The sequence below is a fragment of the Siniperca chuatsi genome, linkage group LG12, assembly GCF_020085105.1.
Source record: "Siniperca chuatsi isolate FFG_IHB_CAS linkage group LG12, ASM2008510v1, whole genome shotgun sequence".
NCBI classification, from domain to species: domain Eukaryota; kingdom Metazoa; phylum Chordata; class Actinopteri; order Centrarchiformes; family Sinipercidae; genus Siniperca; species Siniperca chuatsi.
The window spans coordinates 26,437,493-26,464,019 of NC_058053.1; the positions used below are offsets into that span (position 1 = coordinate 26,437,493).

General features: G+C 40.8%; 1 protein-coding gene across 2 annotated transcripts; it reads left to right on the forward strand.

The window, feature by feature from the left end:
* Positions 1-527: 527 nt before the first annotated feature.
* epsti1 (epithelial stromal interaction 1) lies at positions 528-16,037 on the forward strand. 2 transcript variants are annotated; one of them, XM_044217345.1, is made up of 10 exons: positions 528-825; positions 2,800-2,858; positions 2,961-3,044; positions 3,188-3,261; positions 3,482-3,565; positions 6,790-6,911; positions 8,438-8,522; positions 11,867-11,937; positions 12,398-12,603; positions 15,318-16,037. In XM_044217345.1, exons 1-10 carry the CDS (start codon positions 665-667, stop codon positions 15,461-15,463), a joined length of 1,092 nt encoding a protein of 363 aa, XP_044073280.1. In that variant the 5' UTR covers positions 528-664; the 3' UTR covers positions 15,464-16,037. The 2 variants fall into 2 exon arrangements, with proteins under 2 accessions (XP_044073280.1, XP_044073281.1); XM_044217346.1 differs by having other exon boundaries at positions 530-825; positions 6,790-6,863.
* The last annotated feature ends 10,490 nt before the right edge of the window (positions 16,038-26,527 follow it).

Sequence of the window (26,527 nt, forward strand, 5' to 3'; positions counted from 1 at the left end):
CTTAGCAGCAACAACTGCAACCAAGCGTTTGCGATAACTTGCAGTGAGTCTTTTACAGCGCTGTGGAGGAGTTTTGGCCCACTCATCTTTGCAGAATTGTTGTAATTCAGCCACACTGGAGGGTTTTCGAGCATGAACTGCCTTTTTAAGGTCATGCCACAGCATCTCAAAAGAATTCAGGTCAGGACTCTGACTAGCAAATGAGCCCTTAAACATCTGCAGCAGTAAAATGCAACACACACATGAATGCAGCAGGACTATGAATCCAGAAACATCAGATATAATAAAACACTGACAGGAGCGTTTTACTGCACAGAGAGGACTTTTACTTCAGTAAGGTTTTGAATGCAGGACTTTTACTTGTAGTGGAGTATTTTCACAGTGTGGTATTGATACTTTTACTTAAGTAAAGGTTCTGAATGTGTAATTTTCGTGGACAGATTACAGATTGGGCCTTTAATAAAGCGCCCTCCCCATGTTTTTCCAGCAGATGGCGCTACTGCATTGAAACCCTCCCACTCTGCTGTAGAGTAATTATATTGTTGCTCCTGATACATGAGTCATACCATGTGAAAGAAAACGGATCTGAGAATAGGACAGCAGGAGTGTACAGCCCAACGCGTTTCAGTCAGACATCATATCTGAACCTGTCAGTACCTGAGTAATGGATCCTTATCAGAACCAGAGAAACTCAAGAAACCACCTGGCCCCCCTAAACGACAGCAACACATCAGGTGTTTCTGGAAATGATCACACACCTTACACTCCCGACAGAGATGCAACTGACAGCGGACATCCACAAGCGGCGGCCAGGCAGCCTCAGCAGTGAGTAAAGGTCCAAGCTCTGTTTAACTTCAGTCTGAAGCCTGACACGATGTTTTGTCGCAGACATGTCGTGTTACGTTTTAATGATACACGAAAGAGACAGTATTAACTCTTCAAAGATAGCTAGGCTAACATTGTGTGTAAAAACACATTTTTGTTTAGCTTGCAGTCAATTACTGATGCTCACTTTCACTTTCGTTTCATGTGATGTGAGAGAGGAAGGGTGCCTTCACTGTTCTCGTAAATCGCAGCTGTTTTAACACAAGAAACAAGAAAACACATGAATACTTTTATTTACAAGCTACAAGAAAAACTACTAAAAATATCCAACACAACATTACTAATGACTTTAAAGCAACAATTATAAAATATGTTATTGTTGCTTAACACCACTTGTCATAATAAACAACAGCTGCTTGACCAATTTACTTTCAGAGTCCTAGCTCACTTGAAGGCAGCATTATTATTATTATTACTGATGCATGTAAACAACATTTTAATGTAGCTGGAAGAGGTGGAGTTAGTTTTAACAGCTTTGTATAGTGATGGCTAGTTTAATCTATAGCATTGCATCACATTTAATAAAGTGATCACATGTTTCTCTATGTAAAATCTTGAAAAAAAATTATGACTGTCATATCGTGGACTACGAAGTTTTCCTCTGATGTACAATGGTTTAAAAGTAAGAAGTACTTTGAAATGGAAACTCAGGTGAAGTACAAGTATGCAAAATTATCTGAGCACAGTATTTGACAAGAAAGGGTTTTGAGGAAGTGGGAACAGGTGTGTAGATGGGTGGGGCAGTCAGGTGATGGGGAAAGGAGGGAAAGTCCAAGGGCATCTGGTGGATGGATGGAAAATGACAATGAAGGGGCCTGGGGAATAGGGACTGTGGCTGGAGAGACAGACTGTGACAAAATGTTAGTTACATTCTACCACATGCTGGTATTTACTCTATTATACTGTGTAACAATCAAATGTAGTTGAGTTAATCAGAAGAACAGAAATCAAGCTACGCCTGTTACAGACAGTACAGACCGGAGACACAGGGAAGATACTGATATGGTTTATTGAAACACGAGGAGCATGAACAGATAATGGATGGAAGTATACTGTCCTTTCACTGGAGATCGTGGAGCTCTGGAGTAGTGTGGCTGAACACAGGTGGGTAGGTTCACACAGGGCTGGGAACCGGAGTGACACACACACACACACACACGGACGGAGGACTGGAGTAGACAGGAGCCGGGATCGAGGTACTGGGGGATCGTCAGAGGTCCTTCTGTGGTTTTGTCAGAGGCGTGGTAGATTCAGGAGACAAGAGTACAATCCTTTGTCTAAACGAGACCAGACACTGACTGTGGTGAGGAGCTGGGATTTATAGGGAGTGGAGTGCTGATTGGATGCAGGTGTGTACTAGGTAACAGGTGAAGGGAATCAGTAATCGGGTGAGGGAGTGTAGTGGCTGGAGAGAACATGACAGACTGTGACAACGCCTCTATTTTTTTTCCTCACAGGATCTTGAGCCCGAGTTTGAAAAGCTTGTATTTATCTCTCTTTATCTCTCAGGTCATGAACCTAAGCTGAGCATAAAAAAGTCTGCTGTTTGGAACTAAAAAGATGCTACCTTAATACACACCACCGAATAAACACCAAAGGGTTTGGTGTATACCCAAACTATACTTTTTTGATGCCATATTTTGCTGCATAGAAACACTTTTATTTAGTTCTGTACAAGAACTTTGCCTAAATACAGTACAAAATCAACCAAAATATGATTATACCAGTAAATATCTGTAATAAGTAAACAAGACAAAAAATGCAAACCAAGCATTCTGTTCCAACTTTTGACAGTTTTTGATACTCAGCGCTGCAGACACATTTGAGTTAGCACTCAAAAAGTACTGAGGTTTTGCAGTATCCACAGGCGGTTTGATCACTAACAAACTCTTTCTGTCTCTGTCCTTGTCTCAGCTCAGGTGGATTCACCATGATCCCACCAAATGAATCTCGGCGAAGCAAGATAAAATTGAGTAGGCTGACGCTGCTGCTTTCAACTATCCTACCTATATTATTTTGATCTTCACACATATTGAAATTTCTTTCCCAAGTGACGAAGGTTTATTTTGCTGTAGTGGCTCAGAAAGAAGAGGAGGATCTTCAGAAGTGGAAAGAGGCAAACAGAGCCCCCCCCTTGCAGCTGAATCCAGAGAAGCTCGGTAAACCTGCACACGAAACATCTTTACAATTACACCCGATGGAAATCACCTTCAACTATTTGTATAACATTATTCTTACTTTATTATGTTTCTGCACATGCTTACTTACTGATATGGTGCGATCTGTTGTTTAATTTATCAAGGTGGCCATGTAACATTGGCTGGAGCCAGGGAGAAGCAGCTTACAGACTTACGTTGCTCCAAACTGCAGAAGAAGGTACTTATTGACACATTTACACACATCATGCTCATCCATTCAATTTATATGCACCTTTTAATATATTTTGAACTTTGAATGAAAGTATTTACATAAAACTTTCATTCTTATGTGGTCTATGAATATGACAAGCATACAATGTGTTAAAACATACCGTGTTTGAGACTTTCTGTGGTGGCTGAATCACAAAGAAATATTTAATGTGTCCCGTTATTTCAAGCTGAGAAAGGAAGAGTTGGACAAGAGGAGGAGACAAGAAGAGGAGGAGGAGTTACAGAAGATGAAAGCCATCCAGAGGGAGAAGGTGAGATTAAAACAACAAGAATATGTACTTTGGCCTTTTAGCAAAAGCATTTTTATATGTGTTCAATTTAGCATTAAAAACTGCCCTCAAATCACTCGCCACCACTTCTATTTATATTTCAATTAATTTTGAAAACAAATCATTAAAATCTAAGGAAACTCAACCATTAAACATATTTGACTGTATGTAGGCCGGTGTAGTCCCTCATTCGTCCAGGAGTGTTCGAAAAGGTTTCAGTCGTAGTCATCTGGATTCTGAAAACAGTGTCCAGATGACTACGACTCAAACCTTTTCTACGATTTACTGTATATATTAAACAGACTTTGGGAGTTATTTTAAAATGTAGTGATAATTTAGTAGTTTGGCGCCTCCCTTCCGCCCCAACCCTTCTAATCTGTTTCTATTAAAGTCAGCGCAGTGATTTCCCAGCGTGCTTTTTGACAAACCCCAGAGTTCCACGTCAGGAATGTTCTGCACCGAGCCACGGGTCGCGAGTGTAAGTGGAAAGAGCAATAGCAGTCGCAATAGTAAGAGCAAGAGAGTTGGTGTTTTTCCAGGAAAGAGTTGCACCACTTACTCAGAATATAGCATGTCATGTGGCCGCATTGCATTATGGTCTGTGAGTTCAAAAGAAAACGTTACATCTCTGCCTCTTCCGTGATGGATATTTCCATTTGTAATTGTTGAATGTTGGCGCAAGCGGACTCCAGAAAATGCATCTGCCAATCAAAACAATGGGTGCAGAAATGCAAATTCCAAGCTGTTTTTTAAGAGCTGAGTCTGAATTCTGGTTTAACAGTGGTGAGTTTGAGTCAACAGGCTCGTCAAAGTGGTGAGTAAAATGATTAGAGCGACTCGGGTCCAGCTTTTTGACATCTTCGCTCAGTGTCCACTTTATTAGTTACACCATTACAATTGAATGCAATCCAGTACAATAGTCCTGCCATTACATCTACCCTTATGAAGTTAGGAATGGTCAGTTTTTGGTGGTAATGTCAGAAAATGTGTACATTCGATTATATGTTTATTACTGAGGTTATAGTTAAAGTTAAAGGTGGCGCTGTACTGGACTGCATTATACTGAGAGGTGTTTCTTACAATATTTCCCACTTTTCAGTGGAAAGTTTTACTCCACTACATTTATTTGACAGATATAGTTAAATTACAGATTTTACATACACACATATGGTGAGTTTATAAGATATGATGATCTGCTGTAGATTAAACAACCCAAAAGTATATAAAATATTTTAAATTAGCTCCACCTCAACCATCAACAGTACAATGCTGCGTACGCACTTATATCAGTAATAAAAAAAATCCAATAATATAATATATAACAGTCTCATGGGCGATTTTTCTGCAAAATGAAAAGGTTACTTTTACTTTTGATAGTTTAAGTACATTTTGCTATGAGTACTTTTACTTAAGTAACATTTATTTTCAATGGAGTGTTTTTATTGTGGGGTATTGCTACTTTTACATAAGTAAATGATCTCAATACTTCCTCCACCACTGCAGGTGTACTTAATAAAGTGGACACTGAGCGTATGATAAGTGTGTTCTCAGGAGGGCTGAGGCTATCCTCTACGGTGGCCCTGAGAGCTAAATACACTGCAACTAAAGAAATAGACAAAACACAATCAAATGAAGAAAACATCTTAACAATTTGCCAACAATTATGCAGCATAACAAAATGCACTGCAAATATAGAAAACACAACCAAACAAGAAACACGCTGCAGATACAGATATGTGACTCATATCTGGGACAAAGATTGATTGATTTTGAAGTGTAGATATTAATTTAGGTAATTTGGGTAGTGGTAAGAAGATGTGCAGAAACATCAACAACAGAAACAATATAATTTTTAGCCTCTAGATGTCAGTAGAGACAAGCATCCACCTGAGCTGTAGCAGGTCCATGTGTCACAGAGCAGAGTCATCTCTCACGCAGCCGGCATTAAAGTTATGACAACTACCTGATTAATGGTCTCATGGGTTTCCAGCAACCAAAGACAGCTCCTCACTCTGTTCTCAGACATGTTCTACTCCATGTCTGGCCCAGCTCTTGGTCTAATTGTGGTTAATGGACTGCTACAGTTATGTGGAAGGGTGATTAATGCTGAAGACCAAAGTGGTACTCCACAGACCTTTTCCCGTTGCGCCATGACCTCTATGAAGCCATAGGAATGTACTGGTAATCCAGCAAATAAACAGATGCATGTGAAACAGACTCTTCTTAGTCTATAGACGTGATCTAACAAGATGCTGGCAGAAACATGCCTCTGGGTCATGAATCCATGCTGACCCACTTTGGTTTGGGAGAGTTTGGGATGCAGGGGCCAGCTGAATGTCGGGTGGAGAATTATTAAGTGTTCAAACCACAACAGCTGATTACACTACAGGTCATCCCTGCTCCTGGTTCTCAGCCAGCCTCTCTATCTTGTGGAGAAGAGATATCCTGTTTTACAGTAAATACATACTGTAGCAGCCCACATGGTCGGGCTGGACTCGTCAGTGGTGCCGGGATATAATCTCAAAATGAAATTCAGAAACAAAGACGGTTGTCTCTAGCCAGCAAATACATTGAAATTACAGGGGACTGAAAGGGATTTCCATCTCTTTATAGGAAAATGGGACTGAGTGACCAGTAAACGTATCATCTTACAAAATGTCACATACACTATAAAATAAAATAGAGGATGATTTCTAAGATGCTGAAGCACCATAGGGAGTATTTTATTAATTCAATTCTTATAGACAATGGAAAGTTTTACATAAATATTGTAAAATACCACATCTTTTGACATGTCTCATGCAGACTTTTTATTGATAAATTTGATTGAACCTTATCTTGGAATCTTTTATTGTTTATTGTTATGTTTGTTGTATGTTAAAAATAAATTGTTAAAGTTACTTTTATGTTTATCATATTAGGAATTTGAAAGTCATGTTTTTCACGTCAGACTAGCGCAAGCAGCACTGCAAGTAATGTGCATGTATGTCATAAATTCTACAACAGTTATTGCAGCCCATATACCATACTGTAGTATGCTGAATGCGTAACTGGTAACTCAAGTCTATCAGGACAACATTATTACACACACTGATCACTGAGATAAATAAGTCACTCATACATGTAGGAAAAACCTTGTATGGTGGCTGCATGCCATGCATCCGGTTGTGTGCTGTGGCGTGACTGCTGACTGTGATGCATTGCAGGCTGAGCACCTGGAGGAGAGGAGAAAACAGGAGGAGCAGAGGAGGAGGGAGCAGCTCAGGCAGGATCACTCCAGGTCAGCCCTGGATCAGGTTCACTTGGGTCTCATCACTGTCACCGTGCGGTATTGTGTTGTTTTGTTTGCTGTGTTGTGTTCTTTCTTGCTCTGCAATGGATCTTAGTCATAGATGTAGCATCAGATGACACAATCTCCAGACCTTTACAAAGGAAGCGCCCAATGTCTGATCCTCTGCTGACCTATAATTATCATTGGAGCATATCAGTTGTAAATCAGGGGAAGCATGAAGGCAGGCGACATGAGGTTCACCTGTGATTGCCCCTGTTTACCTATTCAAACTTGAAAGCAGTTGTAATGCCTGTTTTTTTTTCAAAATAAGATTTCCTGGGAAGACATAATTGAAGGGGCTGTGCACTTCCATATTGGGTGACTTGCGAGAGATAGAATAAACAAGACTATTATTCTACAGTCATGCTAGCAGCTCTGTGAGGCTGTACTTAGGGACAACGGTGCTTTGAGCTAAATGCTAATGTCAGCATGCTAACATGGTCACAATTACAATGCTAACATAATGTTTACCATGTTCACCATCTTAGTGTTAGCATGCTAACAGTTGCTAATTATCACTAAACACAAAGTACAGCTGAGGCTGATGGAAATGTCATTAGTTTTGCAGGTATTTAGTCATAAAGTGTTGGACAAAATGAGATTTTAACCTGATGATCGAGCTAGATGAAAAGTCAGAGGATCATCAAAGTGATTAGGATTCATCCTGAGGGGACCTGAAATATCTGAACCAAATTTCATGACAGTCCATCCAATAGCTGTTGGGATATTTCAGTCTGGACCAAAGTGGTGGACCGACCAACTAACAGACAGACTGACCCAAACCCACACCCCATAACAAACAATGCTCAAAATAAACGAGTTAAAAATGTGTATTAGAAAGCCCAAGCTGGGATACGCCACTTGAGTACTGTTCTCAGATTTGACCAAGCTCCTCCAGTGCCAAAGAGGATACAACTGTTTTCATAAGCTGAATAGTGCTCCCCATTACTAATGAATCGACTTCGACGTGTAAAATCAGTGGAGTGCCCCAGTAAAGAGGCCAGGGGTTTTGGATATTATATTAGATGTATGTACAATAATGATTTAGAGCGTCTACTGTCTGTACAAGGTTTTCATGCCATATTCTCAGTGTGTCAGACCACATTAAATCAATTTCCCAGACAGTCAAGATGTTATTGGAATATTACACATGGTCAGCTCCGAGGGAAATTGCTTGTCGAGTAGCATCTCTGGCTTCCTTACAAGAGAAACAAAAACAGGAGACAGCAGACCAATGTGTGAACCTGGAGAAACAATGAAGACATTTAGAAATGGGGCTAAGCAGAAGGATCAGCAGATCAGATGCTTGTGAGCGGGGAGAGCGGTGTCAGCGAGGGACAAACAAACTCGGTCAACCTTGTGGGACTCCAGTACTGTCAGCATCCCAGGCCTGTGGAGTGTCTGTGCAGTAAACAAATACTCCTTCATACCTTGTTATTATTTATGTGTGTGTTTCTGTGTTTGTCTTTTTGAAATGTGTAACCTCTGCAAGACAGAGGATGTAATGTGTGTATTTATTGCAGGACGACTGAGAGTTTTCTGCAGAGGTTTGAGAGGAGAGCCCCAGGTCCCCTGGCAACCAGCAGTGCCACACACACGTCATCTAGGGTAAGCCAGCAACCACATAATGCGTGTGTGTGCGCACTTGTATGTGCTTTCACATGTTTTGTTTGTATACACAGCTCTCTGTGCATCAGTGTGTGTGCATCTAAACACAGTACGTGCCTCAATGCACACACACGCTTGCTCTATGGGTCCCAGGGTTCAGTGTTAAGTCTCATATCTGTGGCTGTAGCGTCGGAGACTGACGATCAGTGGTAATTCACACCAATAGATCTGCCTTTGTAAGCTGTTTTCTGAGTAAATACTCTTGGGTGCAGCGTTTTCATCGTCCGGGGCGGTATGGGTATTAAGCAGTATCCCCAATAGGCCGGGTGGGGTGAGGAGCCAGATCCCCCTGAAATGATCTCCTGGTCAGAGCCGGGGCACGCAGCAGTACAGCAAGCTCACGGTTGAGTAAAAGGAAGTGTAAATACACAGAGGACTAGAGCCACTGCTTTCCCTCTCTCTCGCCTCTCCCCTGCCTCTTAATGTTGTCTGTCTGTCTGCTGCTTTCACTCTCTTTTGTTTTCTCTGCTTCCTTTTCTCTTTTCTCAGCCTCTCTTCCTCTCTGCCTGTTGGTTTTCCTGGGAGGGAATGAGGGGAAGGCGGAGTTCAAGGGACTTCCCAGAGTTCACACTGAGCAGAGACAGAGACACAACACGACATGACTGTGAGGAGTCTGCAGAAGACAGTATAGAGTGGAACGACCTGCGCTAGTAAAAGTACCTGGAGGAAACCCAAGCTTCTCACCATCCAATCACATGCCTTGTCAGTCAAAGGGGGCAACCACTTGCCCTCATTGTAAATAACTTTCCTCTTAATCAAATATCTTTTTTGGGTAATTGCTGCCATAAATCTTAAAATCAATAGCTGCTGTAAATCCTAGGTCTTAAATGTGAAGAGGTCACAGTTATTCTTAGCTCAGAAAACATTCATTTATTAGAGAGTGTTGACAGCTTCTGTCGGTGCTAATAGTCTGCGCTCCTCCACCCAGCCTAGTGTCTGTTAGTGACGTTATACCAGAGAAGGAGAGAGTGTGCAGGAAACGGCCTGAGGACACACTGTATTCCACACTGTATTCTGCTGCGAGCGTATTATTTGGTGACTGACAACACTGTTAAAACTGCACACGCAGCTCCCTCTGTGGACAGAGGAAATGTTTTCTTTCTGGGCTTTTCTCATTGTTGTGCATTTCTTTTCTCTCTCTCGTTCTCTTTTTCACACATAGACCTGATGCAAATCTTTCACGGGGCAAGATGGTGGTGAGAGAGAGAGAGAGAGAGAGACTCTGCGTCAAACTGTGTTGTAGAAACAGAAAGTAGTCAGTTACAGCAATAAAGATGTCTGTTTCATGGGGATTTTATGATGTTTTTAGGTGGATGATACAGTTCAATGGATGATACCAGGGTTACAGACAGCAACAAAGACTCACCTCTTCCTGCCTTCCCGCCTTCTCATCGCACTTCGTCTCGACTTGCTTTGTCTCCTCACATCTTACGTCTTCTCCTCTCCTCTCCTGTCCTTTCCTTTTCTCCCCTTTCTTTTCATCTTCTCGCCTTTACTTTTCATTCCTTTCCTCTCATCTCCTTTCCCTTTGTTTCCTTTCCTCTCCTGTCTTGTCTCATCTTGCCTTGTTTGCCTCCTTTCCATTCCTTCATCTCCTCTCCTCTCCTCTCCTCTCCTCTCCTCTCCTCTCCTCTCCTCTCCTCTCCAGACTCTCCCAGGCTGCAGCTCTCTCAGATAGACGTCAGATTAGGAGATGAAAGCTTGCGGCTGCGGAGCATTAAAAGTCAAACTTCTTGATGTGGTTCTTACTGGGACTCTGGGATCTGTTGTTCTTTCGGCAATGGCTCCATAAGACAGATTGATCTCTCCTCTACTTGTAGGCGTGTGTGTGTGTGGTGTGCATACATGTGTGATGTGTGTGTCTGAGTGGGAGATTGAATGCTGAGCTTTGATGGGAGCACATAGCGCTCACACAGGTGGGCTGTGTGTTCCTTCTTCCTCTCGTGCCATCCTAAATAACCACCTCCCTGACCCAGTAGCTCTCCTGGGACAGGAAAACAGAGAGAGAAAATGAGAATGAAAAATAAATGGGAGATGTGTGTGTACAGTATATGTAAGTATATTTAAACAAAGAAAATAGATTTTTTTTTCAGTATAAATCACAGTTCATTCAATTTTCATTGAGTAATACTGGCTATAGAATGACCAACAACATGTTAACAACTTTGTAAAAATCATAGAAAGCTGCTTTTTGCCTGCTAATATATAAATGATTTGTATGGCACACACAGGAAGCCTCACAAATTACACAGAACTGGTTGTTGCACAAGACTGGAAACAAACTCAGCGAACTACCTCCTCGGTTTCATTTTGTCATTCATCTCTGTATGTTCATATTTTGCATACTTTTCAGCTGCTTGTGCTGCTGCTATTTTGCTTACACCCTTAACACAGTAATCTTCTTTATAGTTCCCTGCATGTGCTGTATGCTTTACTCAGCATGCTCTGTTTGCCATTTTGCTATGTTCATACTTATTGCATCTCCAAATACCTTAAACCCCTTAAAAGTGCCCTGTGGAGTTTTCATGTGAACAAACAAACTGTGTGAGGGTTGAGCAGAACATTCCTGGAAAACAGTGCATTGCTCTCAGTGAAGCTACCTTAAAATAAATAAATAACAAGACTAAGAGTCTACAGCCATGCTAGCAGCTCTGTGAGTCTGTAATTAGGCTCTGTGGTGCTTTGAGCTAAACGCTAATGTCAGCATGCTAACATGCTCACAATGACAACGCTAACATTTGTTAATGCTAATGTTTACCAGGTATAATGTTTACCATGTTCACCATCTTAGTTTAGCATGTTAGCATGCTAACATTTGCTAATTAGCACTAAACATAAATTAGGCTGAGGTTGATGGGAATGTCATTAGTTTTGCAGGTATTTGGTCATAAACCAAACTAATTAAAATTTTCCTGAGGGGACCTTAAATATCTGAACCAAATTTCATGACAATCCATCCAATAGTTGTCAACTGGACCAAAGTGGTGGACCGGCTGTTTAAAAACACAGATTATGTTTTTAAAAACAGTTAATGTAAAACAGTCATATTACTGTGAATGTACCCATAAGAGTTGAACTCAAATCATGTGTACAGATCAAGACCGAACTGTCAAAGAGCACAGAAACCAAAGGCTCTATCTACTTTCCTGTAGATATTATCGCTGATAATGACCTTTACAGTTATTCCTGATGAGATATTATTTGTATGTCCTTCTCAGTTCCCAAGGGCATATTACCTTACAAGCTATCTTTTCCTTTATACTTTGACTAATCTTTTTTGTCAGAGTGAGGTGGTGGAGACTAAGCAGAGAGAGGAGTCGAAAAGTGTGAGAGAAGTACAGCTGGAACACAAGAGGTATGTACAACATTTATATATATTTTTTACATTTAACAATTCAATCAGGTTCTGTCTCTGGCTTTGCAACATAAAAGCAGACAATTTTGTAAAAACTTCAAGCACATCAGTGCACAAATGAAACTGAGGCATCAGATGGAGGACTCTCTGCTCAAAGGAAATGAATAGACGTTAGAGCTAAATACAAAGTACACAGGCACAAATCAACTCAAAAAGATTAATCGTTTGTTAATCTTTTTGGAATAAAACCAGCATTGTACTGGCCGGGTCGGTGAATGTTAAGTGCGCTGTGTGCAGTTTACTGACCTCACTATATTTTAGTGGGTATAGAAGTTTAAAAAGCTGTCAAACAAATCCCGCTCACTGCCATTTAGAGCCTGGCAGCATGTAAAGTTATAAAGTACAGCATTAGTAGGTTTTATGTGAACCATTTTTTTTTTGATTCATTGCACTTTGACAGGGTGAACTCAGCTTTTCTGGACAAACTCGAGGGTCACGAGAGCGAGAGAGAGACCAAGGGGGAAAGCGTTCGGGAGGCAGAGTATCCCTTTTTGGCCTCTGAAGACTTTAGACACCAGCCGTCCAGCACCCCTGGACAACAACTTCCCCTCGCTCACATGAACCTAGATCCAGAACAGAGCTGCTCCGACTGGACACAGGAAGCTGGTGAGCTGAGAGCGGATGGGTGAATAACCCTCTGTCTACTGTTTCTCACGCCTTTTTTTAGTCTGGCTCAACGATGGTTAACCAAACCTAAATCAGACATGTGACAAGAGTTGCCCACCTCATCCTTTCTTAGAGGACTGTGATTGTCTGTTTAGTCTGCGTTAAATCAAAGGCTTTACATACTTCAAAAATGTAGGCAGTTAAGAAGTTATGCGTGGTACGTAGTGATGCTGTAGCTCCTCGCATTCAAATCCTGCTGATACTTGCAGTTTGTGGGAAATGTGTGTGTGTATGTGTGTGTCTATATGTGTGAGTAAGAAAGTATTTTCCCTTCACAAACCTTTACTTACTATGGATTGAGCAATATATCTATAATAATATGAGTTTGCAGACAGGACACAGAGAACAAGGGCATAAACGCCTGACACCAACACACACACAAACACACACTGTTAGGCTTCTGTCAGTCAGAGAGGAAAATTCTCCACGAGCGCTGAACCAGGCTCGACTGACAGACTCTCGGCCTGCAGCCAAACAGACACGCCAAGAGCAGCAGTCCCACCCTTTTATAATTGGCCTGGATTGACATATTGAGTTCAATACCTGACTGGCTGCCATACACCTATGAATACCACTCACATATATTGTAACAAATATGGCACCACTAAACAGTTCAATATAAAAAAAGATTTTACAGGATTCATTTTAAAGAACCCTTGGCGTTCTTTATAAGCATCAAAAGGCTCTTTTAGGTCACAGAAAAGGTTTCCATTGGATTAAATAATATGATTTATATAATTATTATTATTATTGTACACATACATGAAAATGTATTTAAGTAATCTTTGAATGCTAAAAGAGCAACAGAGTATCGCTAAATGACAGCAATGACAAACACAAACACACACAGATACATGCAAATAAATTAATAATAATAAATTAACTACATGCAAATAAATAAACCTTAAATCGAAAATTGTGATAATACATTAATCGTTGAAATCATTTTTGAAAAGAAATGCCAAACATTCACTTGATTTGCTGCTGTTTTCACAGCTTCTGTGATGACTGACCTGCCGGGAAAAATGATTGGTGGTTAGGGTTGATGGGCTCCTATAGACAGCGGTAAAAGATAGCATATTTGCAATTTTATTGTTTGACTGTGAAATGTTTGAGAAATTGGTGTGTGGAATGAAAGGGTTAAATAAGCTTCTTCATTTAGGCAGTGCAGGAACTTCATCTTCTCTCCCAACAAGAGTAGTAGTAGTAGAAGGGCAGCATTCCTCTGGTAATCAAGTTAAATCAACAAGGATATAGAGACACTAAACACCAAGGCCAAAACTGAGCCACATTTATTAACTGAAAAGGTACAGAACATTTATAGGCTATAATTTCACAAGTTGTGTGTTTTTAAGCAGCTTTAGCCGAGTGCACTACATTTTAATAACTTTGAGTAACATTACACATATAACGCTAGTACAGCGAGGGATTTCCGACACAGAGCCTCCAGATTCACTGGCTTACTGGTATGGCTAATGATTGCTAGCATTTAAGTTAGCCAAGCAACTTTGGTCAGAGAAGGCATACTTAGCTGTTTCGACATTATTTATACTGCTTGGATATTACGTTAACGTTACGGGGAGCTTGAAATTTTCAGTTGACGGTTGACATTAGATAAGACATTAGACAAAACAAAGTTACAAAGTGCTTTACATGGTTGAACCAGGATTAAAACATTTCTGGTCTGCAATGAGCCAAATAAAATCAATCAATCAAATCAGACAGTTAAAATAACACAAAAATAAAATGGAATAAAATACACAACAATAGTATAAGATAAAAACAACAACAATAATAATAATAATAATAAAACAGATAAGACAAGGCTCGTGCCTATCTGTGTAAGTAAGGCTCTGGTCCTACCTTGTAGCCCGACTAACTGCCCATCCAAACTGCAGGCGCAGCAGTGTGATTTCACCAGTCCGAGGTTAAAGCTAAAATACCCAAGAACATTTCAAACCTTCAGTCCTGGCACTGTCGCTGTGGGCAGAATTCTGCATGTCGGAATCCCACAACATCCTCAATCCATGTTAGACTGCATCCGCTGACCCCGGTCTATATTTCACCAGTGTGCTGATCAGGTCTTTCCGTTCTGTCATAACCTGCCCGAGCCAGTCTCCTGCCTGGTTGTGTGATGGCCTGTCTTGTCCGTCCCTTACTGTTGCCCAGGCCTTTAATTTCTGATTATCTGGCCCTAGAACTGGACCAGCCTGTGGCAGAGAGAACCACCAGGAGCCCGATCCCGGACGGTGTGGGTAGTTGTAGGGAAGAGATGCCAAAGTGGTCAGACGAGAAGTGCTTTCAAGCTGCCTGAAAGAAAAATGCCTGCAGACTTTAGAATCCCACTTTTCTCTCTCTTTTTTTAGTGCATTTTTAACCAAATAGCTGAGAAAAATTTGGGGGATTGCCTCACAGCCTTTGGTGGCTGATTGTGTGAGCAAATGTTTAACAAAACGGATTGTACTAGCTCATCCACAAAACGAAAATAATAAAATATGTGATGGTAAGAACTCCAACTGCATGAGAATGAGAGAAAGTGCACTGTACTGAATATCTTGACAATCAAAGAACCCTCTTTCAGCAGGAGCCTCGTGGGAACAATAATGAATAAATTGGGCTCTATGAGGATTATTTCTTTCTTGTGTGCTTTCCAGACCCGGAGCCTGACTATGACTGGGCCTTGATGAAACTGATGAACAGCTTTCCAGACTGCTGCAGAGTCTTCCTAGAGGACATCCTCGACCAGTGCGACGGAGATTACGAGCAGGCCTACACACTACTCATCTCCACGCTCAGTTGAATTTTATGTGTCTTTAATGGGAGAACTGTCTTGCTTTAATATTGTGTTTGACCCTTTAGGTCCGAATAAGAATAGCTAGAAGTCAGTTACGTACCTTGGTGGTGGATGAATATAAATATCTGTGCTGACTGCACTGCACAACTGCATTAGATATATACGTACAGAACAGTATGTGCTCCTTGGAATCTGTTTTTGATTATGCCATTAATCATTGAGTATATCTGTCTGCATGCACTTGTGAGTCATGTCGGCTTTTTGCCCTGACATGGAGTTGAATTGATGTTCGTTTTAGTTGAAGGTCATCGCCGTGACTCATAATCTTCAGATCATATTTGGGGATCGTAATTAAATCAGTGTGTGCAGTTGGAAGAAAGCTCTATCCAAATACATGATGCTTTTTGTTTGTTTTATAATGAAAGTCGCATGTGATGTATCTATAGCAGGATTCTTCAGGACAACAAAGGATGGAAATCCAAATAGGATTTTCTGTAGAAAGGCCTTTTATGATTGGTTTCAGTTCAAAGTCACAGTCAGCTTTAGAGGGATTCAATAAAACGCATTTTTGTTAACTGTCTATGACTGTTTGTGTGTTGTTGCCATGTCAAACCTTTCTCTTTCATCAGTGCGTCATATCAAACTGGGTGGGGTTTCCAGGTGGGCAGTGGGCACAGAGCTGCTGTTGGAGCTGTAAATGCCAGCCTCATAACATCACTGATCCGGACAGCAGAGAAGGTTATCACCTGACCAGGGCAACAAAGAACAAAGGGTGGTGCTCTCAACATGGGGGACTAAAATTCCCCTTCTACTTCGGCATGAAGTCATGCAAGGAACAAATGTCTTCCCTCTGGAAATCAACAAGAAACTCAATGTAACTCTGGCAGCTTTCCCCCAATAAACTAACAAAAGGTATAAAGATCTTGGTAACATTTTATTTTATGGGTCTTTATTTTCCTAATCAATCGCCCCCTGGCTCCAGCTCCAGCTCCATAATTAACGCACGGACATGAGAGCGGTATGGAGCTTATCATCGAACTCTCGGACAGAAAATGAAAAAGCATATTCTCCAAAATGTCAAACCATTCATTTCAGAATCAGAATCAGAAATACTTTATTGATCCCCGTAGGGAAACTCTTTGTTACAGTAGCTCGCCTTTACGTCAGTGCACACAGGAGAAAGTACTAGCAAACAATATGATACACTATAAAACACTATCAAAACAGGTCAGAAAATAAATTAAGTATCAGGTTGGTATAGGTATAAGATAAACTAAGTGTCAAGTACCAGGTGGGTTTACCGGTTGATGATGATAGTACACTTAATGCAACTGACCTCTTAACATTGCAATAACATGTCTTGACAAAGGAATTAGCCCTATATAACATCAAATTATTACATAATACATTGTTAATGTAACATGATAACAGCCACATTCATTTGTAAAACCTCAAAAGAATTAAAACAATTTGACCACTCAGTAGTATTTATATTATTAGTTAATATTAGTACATCATAAGAAGCATATATTATACTGTATAAGTTGACTAATGTGATACTGTGATGTTATATTATGCCACAGTTTGTGTTATGCCATTTTTAGGGGAACAACTTTATTTGGGTTACTAACGTTAAAATTTTAAGTTGGATTAAGTTAGGGAACGGTTAAGGCTGTGGGGAATAATGAGGTTAGGTCATAACATGTAGCTCTCACAAGTACAGTAATACAAAGTATGTGTGTTTTGCAAAATGTGGGCGCCTTTTGTGTGTATCACTATCAAGTAAACAAGAAAAACCTTGAAATGAACTGGCTGTGTGTACGTGTGTGTGGGTAGAGTGAACATGCTGAGAGGTGGGGACACACCACTGCTCTGTCACCTAATCAATACAGTTCAGTGCATGTCTGTGAGCTGATGAGACACTGGTGTGGGAAGGTATCGTATGATGTCTCCTCAGGCGGTGTGGATCGCTTACAGGACAGTTCAATCAGCTCAAATGGAAACAGCTCTGGGACCCAGTACAGCAGATCTGTGGCCTGTTCCAAGAAGCAGGTTTACTCAGTTATCTGGATAAAAACATAAAATCCCCTCAATTTTGTTATGTGGACTGGCTTGTTTTACTTAGCAAAATATTCCAGATCACTCAGTCAACCTGCTTCTTGGAGAAGGCCCTATACTTGGCTGTGTGTGTGTGTGTGTGTTTTCTGGGAGTTGCAGTGTTGGTCAGGTTGTAATATTGTATATAACATTGGTTAGTTGCATTCTTCTGTGTGTTTGCTACAATAGATTAATGTCTGTTTAAGACTGGGCAGCATTAGTCATTTGTTCAAACAGCTGAAAACAACTATGTCTACGCTCGGTGCCAAAGCAGAAGGTAACGTGACATTTACATCGGGGAGGGGGCAGGGATGGATGGACAAAGTGCGTGACTTCAACTCCAAAGTTCGTTCATACTTTGACAAATACCACATCAGACCAGAAAGTTAATTAGGGAGAAAATTTCACTCAGCTGTTCTTTTGTCCGACTTGCTGAAATCTATCACAGATGATATCTAGCAAATGTTTCTTACATTTACTTGCAACTGGGGTCAGCCTTTAGCCATGATACACTGTAACTAAGAAAGCTAAGGTTAGCTAAGATATCTGCCAATCATACATCGAACAGTAGACAAAATGAGTGAATAGCAGGTGAAGAAAGTCAAACATCTAGCATCTAAACACCCAAGTATTTTCCTCAGGCGGTGGTGGAGACCAAAAGAGGAGTGGATATTGCACAACTTTACACACCGGTGATATAGTGGTAGCTGTGTATCTGTCATCTGGAAAGTGACAGATGGAAACAATGCTGATGACAGCAGTAGCAATGAACCAAATTAGTAAAGATGTGGGCTAAAAATACCAAAACAATTAGATAAAAGACGCTAAAACGTTTTGAAGAGCTGGGGGGAACTATGGAGTCGGCTGATAAGTCTCTGTGGGTTCGTCACTATGAGCGACCCCTTTAACATTACACACATTTGATTCAGTTCATATAAAAATATTGATTAGAGCAGCCTAAAAATATCTTCTGCTGTTCAAATTTTAGGTATTAGACATTACTATAAGTCAGTCAATGTGAATCCATGATATCCTATATTCAGCATTCTATAAGCATTTTTATCTGATTTATGTTTAAAAACAAATATAGTGAGCTCCTTGTGCATGTACACGATTTGAAACAATAATCAGTACCAAATTTGTCTTTTTTGAGCATGAGACCATAAATTTATCTTCAACAGTGACTTATCTCTACTGAAGATATCTTTTTTTCTCTCTTTTGAACAGAATGAAAATGGGCATTGAGAACTATTTTATACAGTCTATGGTTGAGAAATGAGTGTTACAGGAAAAAAAACTGAGCACCTTTGTTATTTTACTGTGCATATTTTGAAGTATTAAATATACTTTTTAACCAGACCCTTTTCAGTTTTTTGCTTGAGACCAGTTTCTTTGTCAGCTGCCTTTCTTAAACCGGTTTTTCCATGTCACTCCAGTTTGAACACATTAATGGATTCATCTTGTGTGTGCGCACCATGTCTTTGTCCTGCAGGGATTCAATCCTGCAATTCCATGTTCTTCACATGGGCCCCACTAAACTGTTTTCAGCACTGACTAACTCAGACAACCAGAAAACGAAAGATCAGACTGAAGGAGAGGAATCTACAGAAAATTAATAAATCTGTAAAGAAAAACAAAACTCTCTAAAAAGTCAGGAGTCCCAAGTGAGAGTCAGATTTCTTGTTTACTATCAGAATTCTGATCAACGTTAAAACACAGCCAATGTTCTCATCTGAACTCCATGACTAATTGTCCTCTGGATAAACCAAGAAACAAAAAAACTTACAAGCTCTTGTTCAACTCAGCATGTCACAGTGAGGACTGTACACAACGCTTATTTTTGATTTTGTCCATGTGACAGAACATAATAGCACATGTGGGGAGCAGGGAATCGGACCGCCAACCCTACACTTAAAGCAGCTATTAACAATGTTCTTATTGTCAAATGACAGTGTGAAAGGGGTCACTTGTAATGATGAATCTACAGAGAATTATCACAAAGACAACCAGCAGTGTCTTGGAGCAGAGAGAAGGTCAAAAGTCCTTCCTTTCTCTAAAGATAAACAAGAGTCCTGGTCCTGACAATATCCGTGGCAAATTACTGAAGTCTTGTGCAAATCAATTAAGTTATCTTTTGATATTTTCAACATGTCACTGAACCTACAACGTGTACCCAACCTGTGGAAGCAGGGTCTGATCATCCCTGTTCCTAAAGGCAGCGCACATGCTTTATATCCTTCATCGTCAGGACTGTTCCCATGCTGTACACACTTAATTCCAGCTCCTTTGCTCCTGAGATGGAGAACAAAACGATACAGAAATGCTTTTGTACCTGCAGCTATTGCACTACTCAACAAATCTAGCACGAGATGATGCACTTCACCCATGCACAGCATTTTAAGCTTTTGAGTGAGTGAGTGTAGAAGCACTCATGATTTTCTTAGGAGTTCTTATACTTTGATAATACTTGTTTTAATGTATTTTGTTTTGATGTTCTTTGAATGTGTATCGCTGTGATGTCTTGTTTTTAACTCTGGAATGCTGAATCTCCCATCTGCACAATAAATTTACCTTTGGGTAATAAAGAAACCTTGAACCTGCAGCGCCTCTCGGCTTTACAGAGCTTTATAGTGAGTTTCAGCTCATTGTTTAGCTGTCTGGCTGCAACTTTACTATTTTAGTTCATTCTCACTCTTTCATAGCGTTGTTTTTGACCGCAGCAGGCAGCTGTTTTCAGAAAAGCTTGAAAACCTGCTCAACAGACAGACACAGTTAAAGACTAGCTGGTGAACATAATGGTATCACAGTTGTGCAAGTAGGGTAACAGGTAAACAAGAGATTGGACCCAAATGCAGACTCAGAGGCAGAGCTGGGTTTTATGAGTTTTATGATTAAATGCACAAAATCAAAAAGGTACAAAAAGGCTTATGTGACTGTCAGGCAGAAACAGGTCAAAACCAGATAAACAGCCCAATGAGAGCAAACAAATCCAACAGGGAGCTGGCAAAATCTAAAGTCCATGAAACAGGCAAGGTCCAAGAAAACAAGGCAAAGAGCCCAAAAAACACTAGGAATGTGCTGGCTGTTGTACACATAGGTCAAAGACAAACTGGCACTGAGACAAGGAAACACACACAATAAATACCCTAGTGAGGGGAGGATAACGAGGCACAGGTGAAACTAATCAGGGAGGGGCAGACAATCACACAGGTGGGAAAACACACAAAAAGACAGGAAGTGAAGTTAACCAAGACACATGAGGAAGGACTCCATCAACATAAAACAGGAAATAACTAAACTAAAACCCAAAACCATAACAAGTGGAGCATTTAGCAGCTAAAGAGCAGGTATTTCCCTCAGAAGTTGGCAGAGACCAAAAACAGAGCTAAAAGAGAATGAATATTGGCCAGGTGGACAGAAACACAAATGAATGATCATGTTGCTCCGTGTAGTACTGATGGGTAGATAACCAACTGCTTGGTAACAAGCTCATCTAAAACATTATGTTAGTGTTGTGTTCACAACTTGTTTCCACTGCCCCCAAGTGGCCAAAAACAAAATCAGTTTTTGCAGGTTTAATGATTGATTGGCTCTACCGGCTGAACTACAGCTGTTCTTACTAATAAAAACCTGAGCAGGTCCCAGTAGATGGCTGCATTTCATTAGTCGTTCAACATGCCCTCGACTTCCCCTCGGCACTTACTTGCTGTTTTTGAAGATATCATAAACCCGAGGCAATAATAGTTATGGTAATCATGACACAGATCACAAAGAGAAATTTCTAAATCAGAAACTGATGCAGCTAATTACAAACTGCGTACATATTGCAATTATCTGCAGATGCCTTCGCCTCATTGAAATAAGTCTGCAGGTATTTCTGATGATTTGTAAAATGCAGTATAGCGCTAAGCAAACAACTAACGGTTGATCCATGATAATTTGAGCTGAAAGTGTACAAGGGCAGGTGCGTTCCATTTAAATCCCCGCCCACCCTCCCTCTGCTTTCCAAGTGGCCTCCGTGCGACATATGATGTTACGTAATACCAAGGGCTGAGGGGAAGTGAATGAGGGGAAGTGGAACTACTAACGAAACGCAGCCGATGTCTCCCCAGAAGCTTAAATAACAATGATTGCCTAGTGTCCAATCAGCATCTCCTTCTATTAGTCAAGGGTGGTTTCCTTTAACCATGGCATTTAACCTTGTAGTCTTAGTCTAACCATACCTCAACCACAGCCATGGCAGATAAAAAAAAAAGTGTTATTTTGGAAGGCCGTGATGAATGACCTACTTTGGCCTGTAGGTATGAGCACATGTTTCTGATCCCTACATGTGGTACAGTCCTTTTTGCACACACAGACTCAAGAGAAGGAGGGAATCGGGAAGAGGAAAAGTCTTGCAGCAGGGGACGTTTGGTCCAGCAGGAGAGAGGAAGAAAGGAGCAGGTGCAGGAGGAGACTGATTTTTTCTCAGAGCTTCAAAGTGAGAAGGTTTTTGCCTGTATAACACCCAAACTGCACAAAACACACATGTGCTGCACCGACACTCATGGAGGTAAACACACAAAACAAATCCTTTCCTGTCTGGTCACCGGCGTTGGTATACTGTTGTTCTTGAATAGAGATGAACGCGGTGTACAGGAAGAGCTGCCTTTTCACTCTCATGCTAATACCCTCCATGCAGGTCTTCGTTCCCTCCTGATAGCCACTAGGTGTGTACGTGTGTGTGTGTATGAGTGTGTGCGTGTGATAAATGGACTCCAGTGAGATCAAATAAAAGTGGAATTTATTTGAATAAACTCAAAGGCTTGAACTTGCATTCATTACCTACATACATTACTGCCAGGCCTCACAGCTGCAAAAACCATTACAGCTGAGCTTCTCCCAGTGTACCTAAGGGCTAAGATAAATATTTTAGCCTGTTTAAGGAATTAGTTTGAGGTTTGATGTATTATTCTCTTACTGCAACAGCAGTGAGGCAACTTCAAGCTTTATTTCTTCCCACTTGTTGTACCTTTTCTTCAAGCAGTGGTCACTGTTTAAGTCACTGGACCACCCAGTGGTTGTTTCTGAGGATGAGTAGTCCCCATGAGGACGACCATTACCTCAGCATATGGCAGAGCTACACAGACCAACACACACACACACACACACACACACACACACACACACACAGATACACATGAATGGGTGCAGAGGCCTACAAACAGTTGTGAATTGGGGGATTCCCAGAGGGCGGTTCACAGTCAGAATGAGGTCACCTCATACTGTAGTGTTACACACACACACCCCAAAACTTCTGGGTGAAAAATACAATAAAATATCTCCACTTCAGATACACCCCAACAGTCACACACAGCCATGAAGCTCTGGAGAATATTAAGTATTGGTTTGAAAAGCATAAAGTATCTTGATATGTCGGAAATCACCTCCATTTGTTTTTATAGCTTTGGATTTGTTGTTTGAAAGGCTATTTTGCATCAAGTTACAATGTGAGCTCATGTGTGCGTGACCAGCAGTGTGATTAATTCACACATCATCTTTGTTCTTCTGCCAGACACATGCTGTGTGCAAGCCAAGAAAGGTGGACCGGCATTTTGCAGCAAAGCTATGATGACGGTAACATTTAAGCTGGTTTGATCCAGCATCGATAACAGTAAACAAGTGATTCTCATACACCGTGTTAAGTGTGTGGGCCTATCACTTTGAGAGATCTGTTTGACCAAACCAAAAAAAAAAGAAGATTTTTCACCAAATACCCCATGTGATAGATACATAGCTGGCTAGGATAGACAAATAGTAAAGATCTTTAATAATCCCAATGGGAAATTGCAGCGTTACAGCAGCCAAGTCACACATGAATCACAAAACAAACAACGTAAGGACACACAAAGAAGTAGATAAGAAAAAAGAATAACATGAACTTAACTTAATCTTAACTGCAAACCAAACTAACACTAACAAGACTAGGAGTCTACACAACCGTGTAACATGCTCACAGTGACAATGCTAACATGCTTATATTTACCAGGTTTAATGTTTACCATTTTCACCATCTTAGTTTAGCACAAAACACACAACTGAGGCTCATTGGAATGTCATTAGGTTTGCAGGTATTTGGTCATAAATTGGAAATATTGAAATTTTGCTCTGATGTTGGTGCTAGATGAAAAGTCAGGGGATCACCAAAGTTATTACAATTCATCGCTGAGTTGAGACATTTCATTAAAAACAATAAATGTCAACCTCATGGTGACCCTCGAGGAAAAGTCAGAGGATCAAAAAAGTCAGTAGAATACATGAAACCGTGAACCATGAATGTACTGTATGTGCCAAACGTTGTGCCAGTTTATCTAGTAGATGTTGAGATATTTCACAGGATAAGTGAAAACTTTGTGGTGCTAGAGGAAAAGTCAGGGTCAAGGGGATCACCAAAGTCAGTAGGCGTAATCCTCTGGGGACTATAAATGCTCATACAAAATTTTATGGCAATCCTTCTAATAGTTGTTGAGATATTTCAGAGCGTAAACGGCATTGAATGAACAGATGGACATTACTGGACGAACAGAGAGTTCGTCCTAGGAACGGGAAAAAGATCCTGATGCTTCACCTCTCTCGACACACAGGAGACTCATTGTACAGTGCGATGGCAGCTGGCAGGAATGACGTCCTGTGGCGTAGTCATTCCTTCCAGGTGCTTTTTGTAAAGCAGAAAAGTGCTATATCAATAAAGTTTATTATTATAGTGCGGTGATGTCTAGCCATGCAGATAATTAACATTTTATGTTTTAAGATATCAGCCTCTTAAACTTCTGCCACAATCACAATACAGTAGAGGTGAATGCAATTTCATTTTTGGCGCTCACAGAATTGAAAAAATGACATTTGAAAAAATCAGCAGCAATGTGTCTTCTCAGAAACAATGTCCTGGTTATACTGGGTCATCCACAGACCTCACTGGGCAGCTTGCACTGGGACTATTTCTTCAGTAGAAAGTAGTTCCAATGAAAACTGTTCACAGTGAGGTCTGTGGATTACCCAGGGCAACCGAGACATTCTTTCTAGAAATAGATGTTCCTCTCAAGTTTTTCAATTGTAATTTTTCAACACTTTGAACACCACAAGCAGAATTCCAGTCACCTCCATTGTATTGGGGGTGGTGACAGAAATCTCACAGAAGGATATTTCGAAACTTCAGCACATAACACCAAAACTATCTGCATGGTTAGCTACCACTAGCAGTAAGCAAGAAAATATGGTTTTTGTGATTCAAGTATACAGACGCTTTAAATTATTTCCAATGTGTGAAACCTTCAAGTTGTAGTTGGCTGACATTGGCCTAACATGCCTACAACATAAGACGATTTCTCACCCAGGAGACAAGTCCTACACTGTCCCGTTTGGGGGCGTTTTGGTTTTGATAGCACCCTGCATGCTCCTCTTAGACTTTACATATGGGGCGTAGTGGTGTGATGTCTGTACCAACTGTCATAAAACATTTCCTACTGCGAGGAATGAGAGGTATATTTCAGGACACCGGTAAACCTCAGACTGACCTGAGAAAAGCATGCCAGTCCCGGAACTCAATCATGTAATCACCTAAAAATGCTTAAACACACACACATACTTAAATGGACATACACAAGAATGTGAGCATGCAGTGTGCATACACAGACACTCTTGCTCTTACTTTGTATTGCTCTCTCTCTCTCACACACACACACACACACACACACATATGCGCTCACAAACAATGTCAAACCACAACTGAGTCACTTTGCTTCCTGAGGGAAAATTGGCTCCACAAGGAGGGCAGTGAAGGCACTCCTCAACTGTTGGCCGATAGCGCTGACAGCAGTACTTTACACACACATGTGTTATTCCCACACACTCTGCTCACACTCATCTGTTGGCATGCATTCACACACTCCCAAAAAAAATCCATGAATCGTCAGCGGAAGCAACATAACCAAGAAAAGATTCACACGCAAGCCTGATAAGACATTTAACAAACTAATTTAACTGCAGAAAAAAGACAAGAAGGTCATGTTTGGAGCTGGAGAGATACGACCTGAGGCAAAGGTATGCAGAGTTTTTGGCTCCTCATCCTTAATAGTTTCCTGTGTGGTCCACATTTTGCGTCTAGTATTACACAGGCCTTGTTTCATCCAGTATCTATTACACAGGCAAAGCCGGGGTCAGAGCACAGATATTACCCTGTAATGATGATTTATGGGCTATTTCATAACTCTGTGACATCCTAGAAAATGCAGAGCAGTAAGATAATATACACTCGTCTGTTTTAGCTGAATCCCTGTGCTTTGGAATGCAGCTCTCACAGTTGCTCGATCCAAGTCCGTGACACAGTTTTACAGCTTGACTGCATTTCACTTGCACTACAAATCCATAAGAAATAAAATGTGACCAAAGGAAATAAAACGAGAACCTTTGCTCTAATAGCAATGTAATCAAAGCCATAGAAATATCAGTTACCAAAGTGCCCACAAACAGTAGATGACGGCTGTGCGAGGATCAAGAATAACACAGGCTGTGACAGGGGAGTCGATCTGTCAACTAGCGTTTTTTAATCGTCAGTGCCCTGACCTCAGACTGATCTGTACATCCATTTAGTTTTAATGAACATGACTCACCGTGTTTATAATGGCAGACTCTAGTCTAATCTTCAGTATTACGGAAGGTTACAAGTTCAGCTGCTTAAAAGATGCAGATACTGGGGTGAAGCTGAGGTGAAAGGCTGCTAGGTTCAGAGCAAACAGGGATGACATATACGCAGATGTACACACACACAGCCATGCTGCAACAAAGCTTTAAACACACACACACACACACACACACACACACACAGATGAAAATGTTCTGCTGATATTGGAGTAACACGTGTTCTGGTAATTTACCCCTCATGCACAAAGCCAAAATAACAGCTTTCCAGCTTAGCAACTGTCAACAGCGCGACCA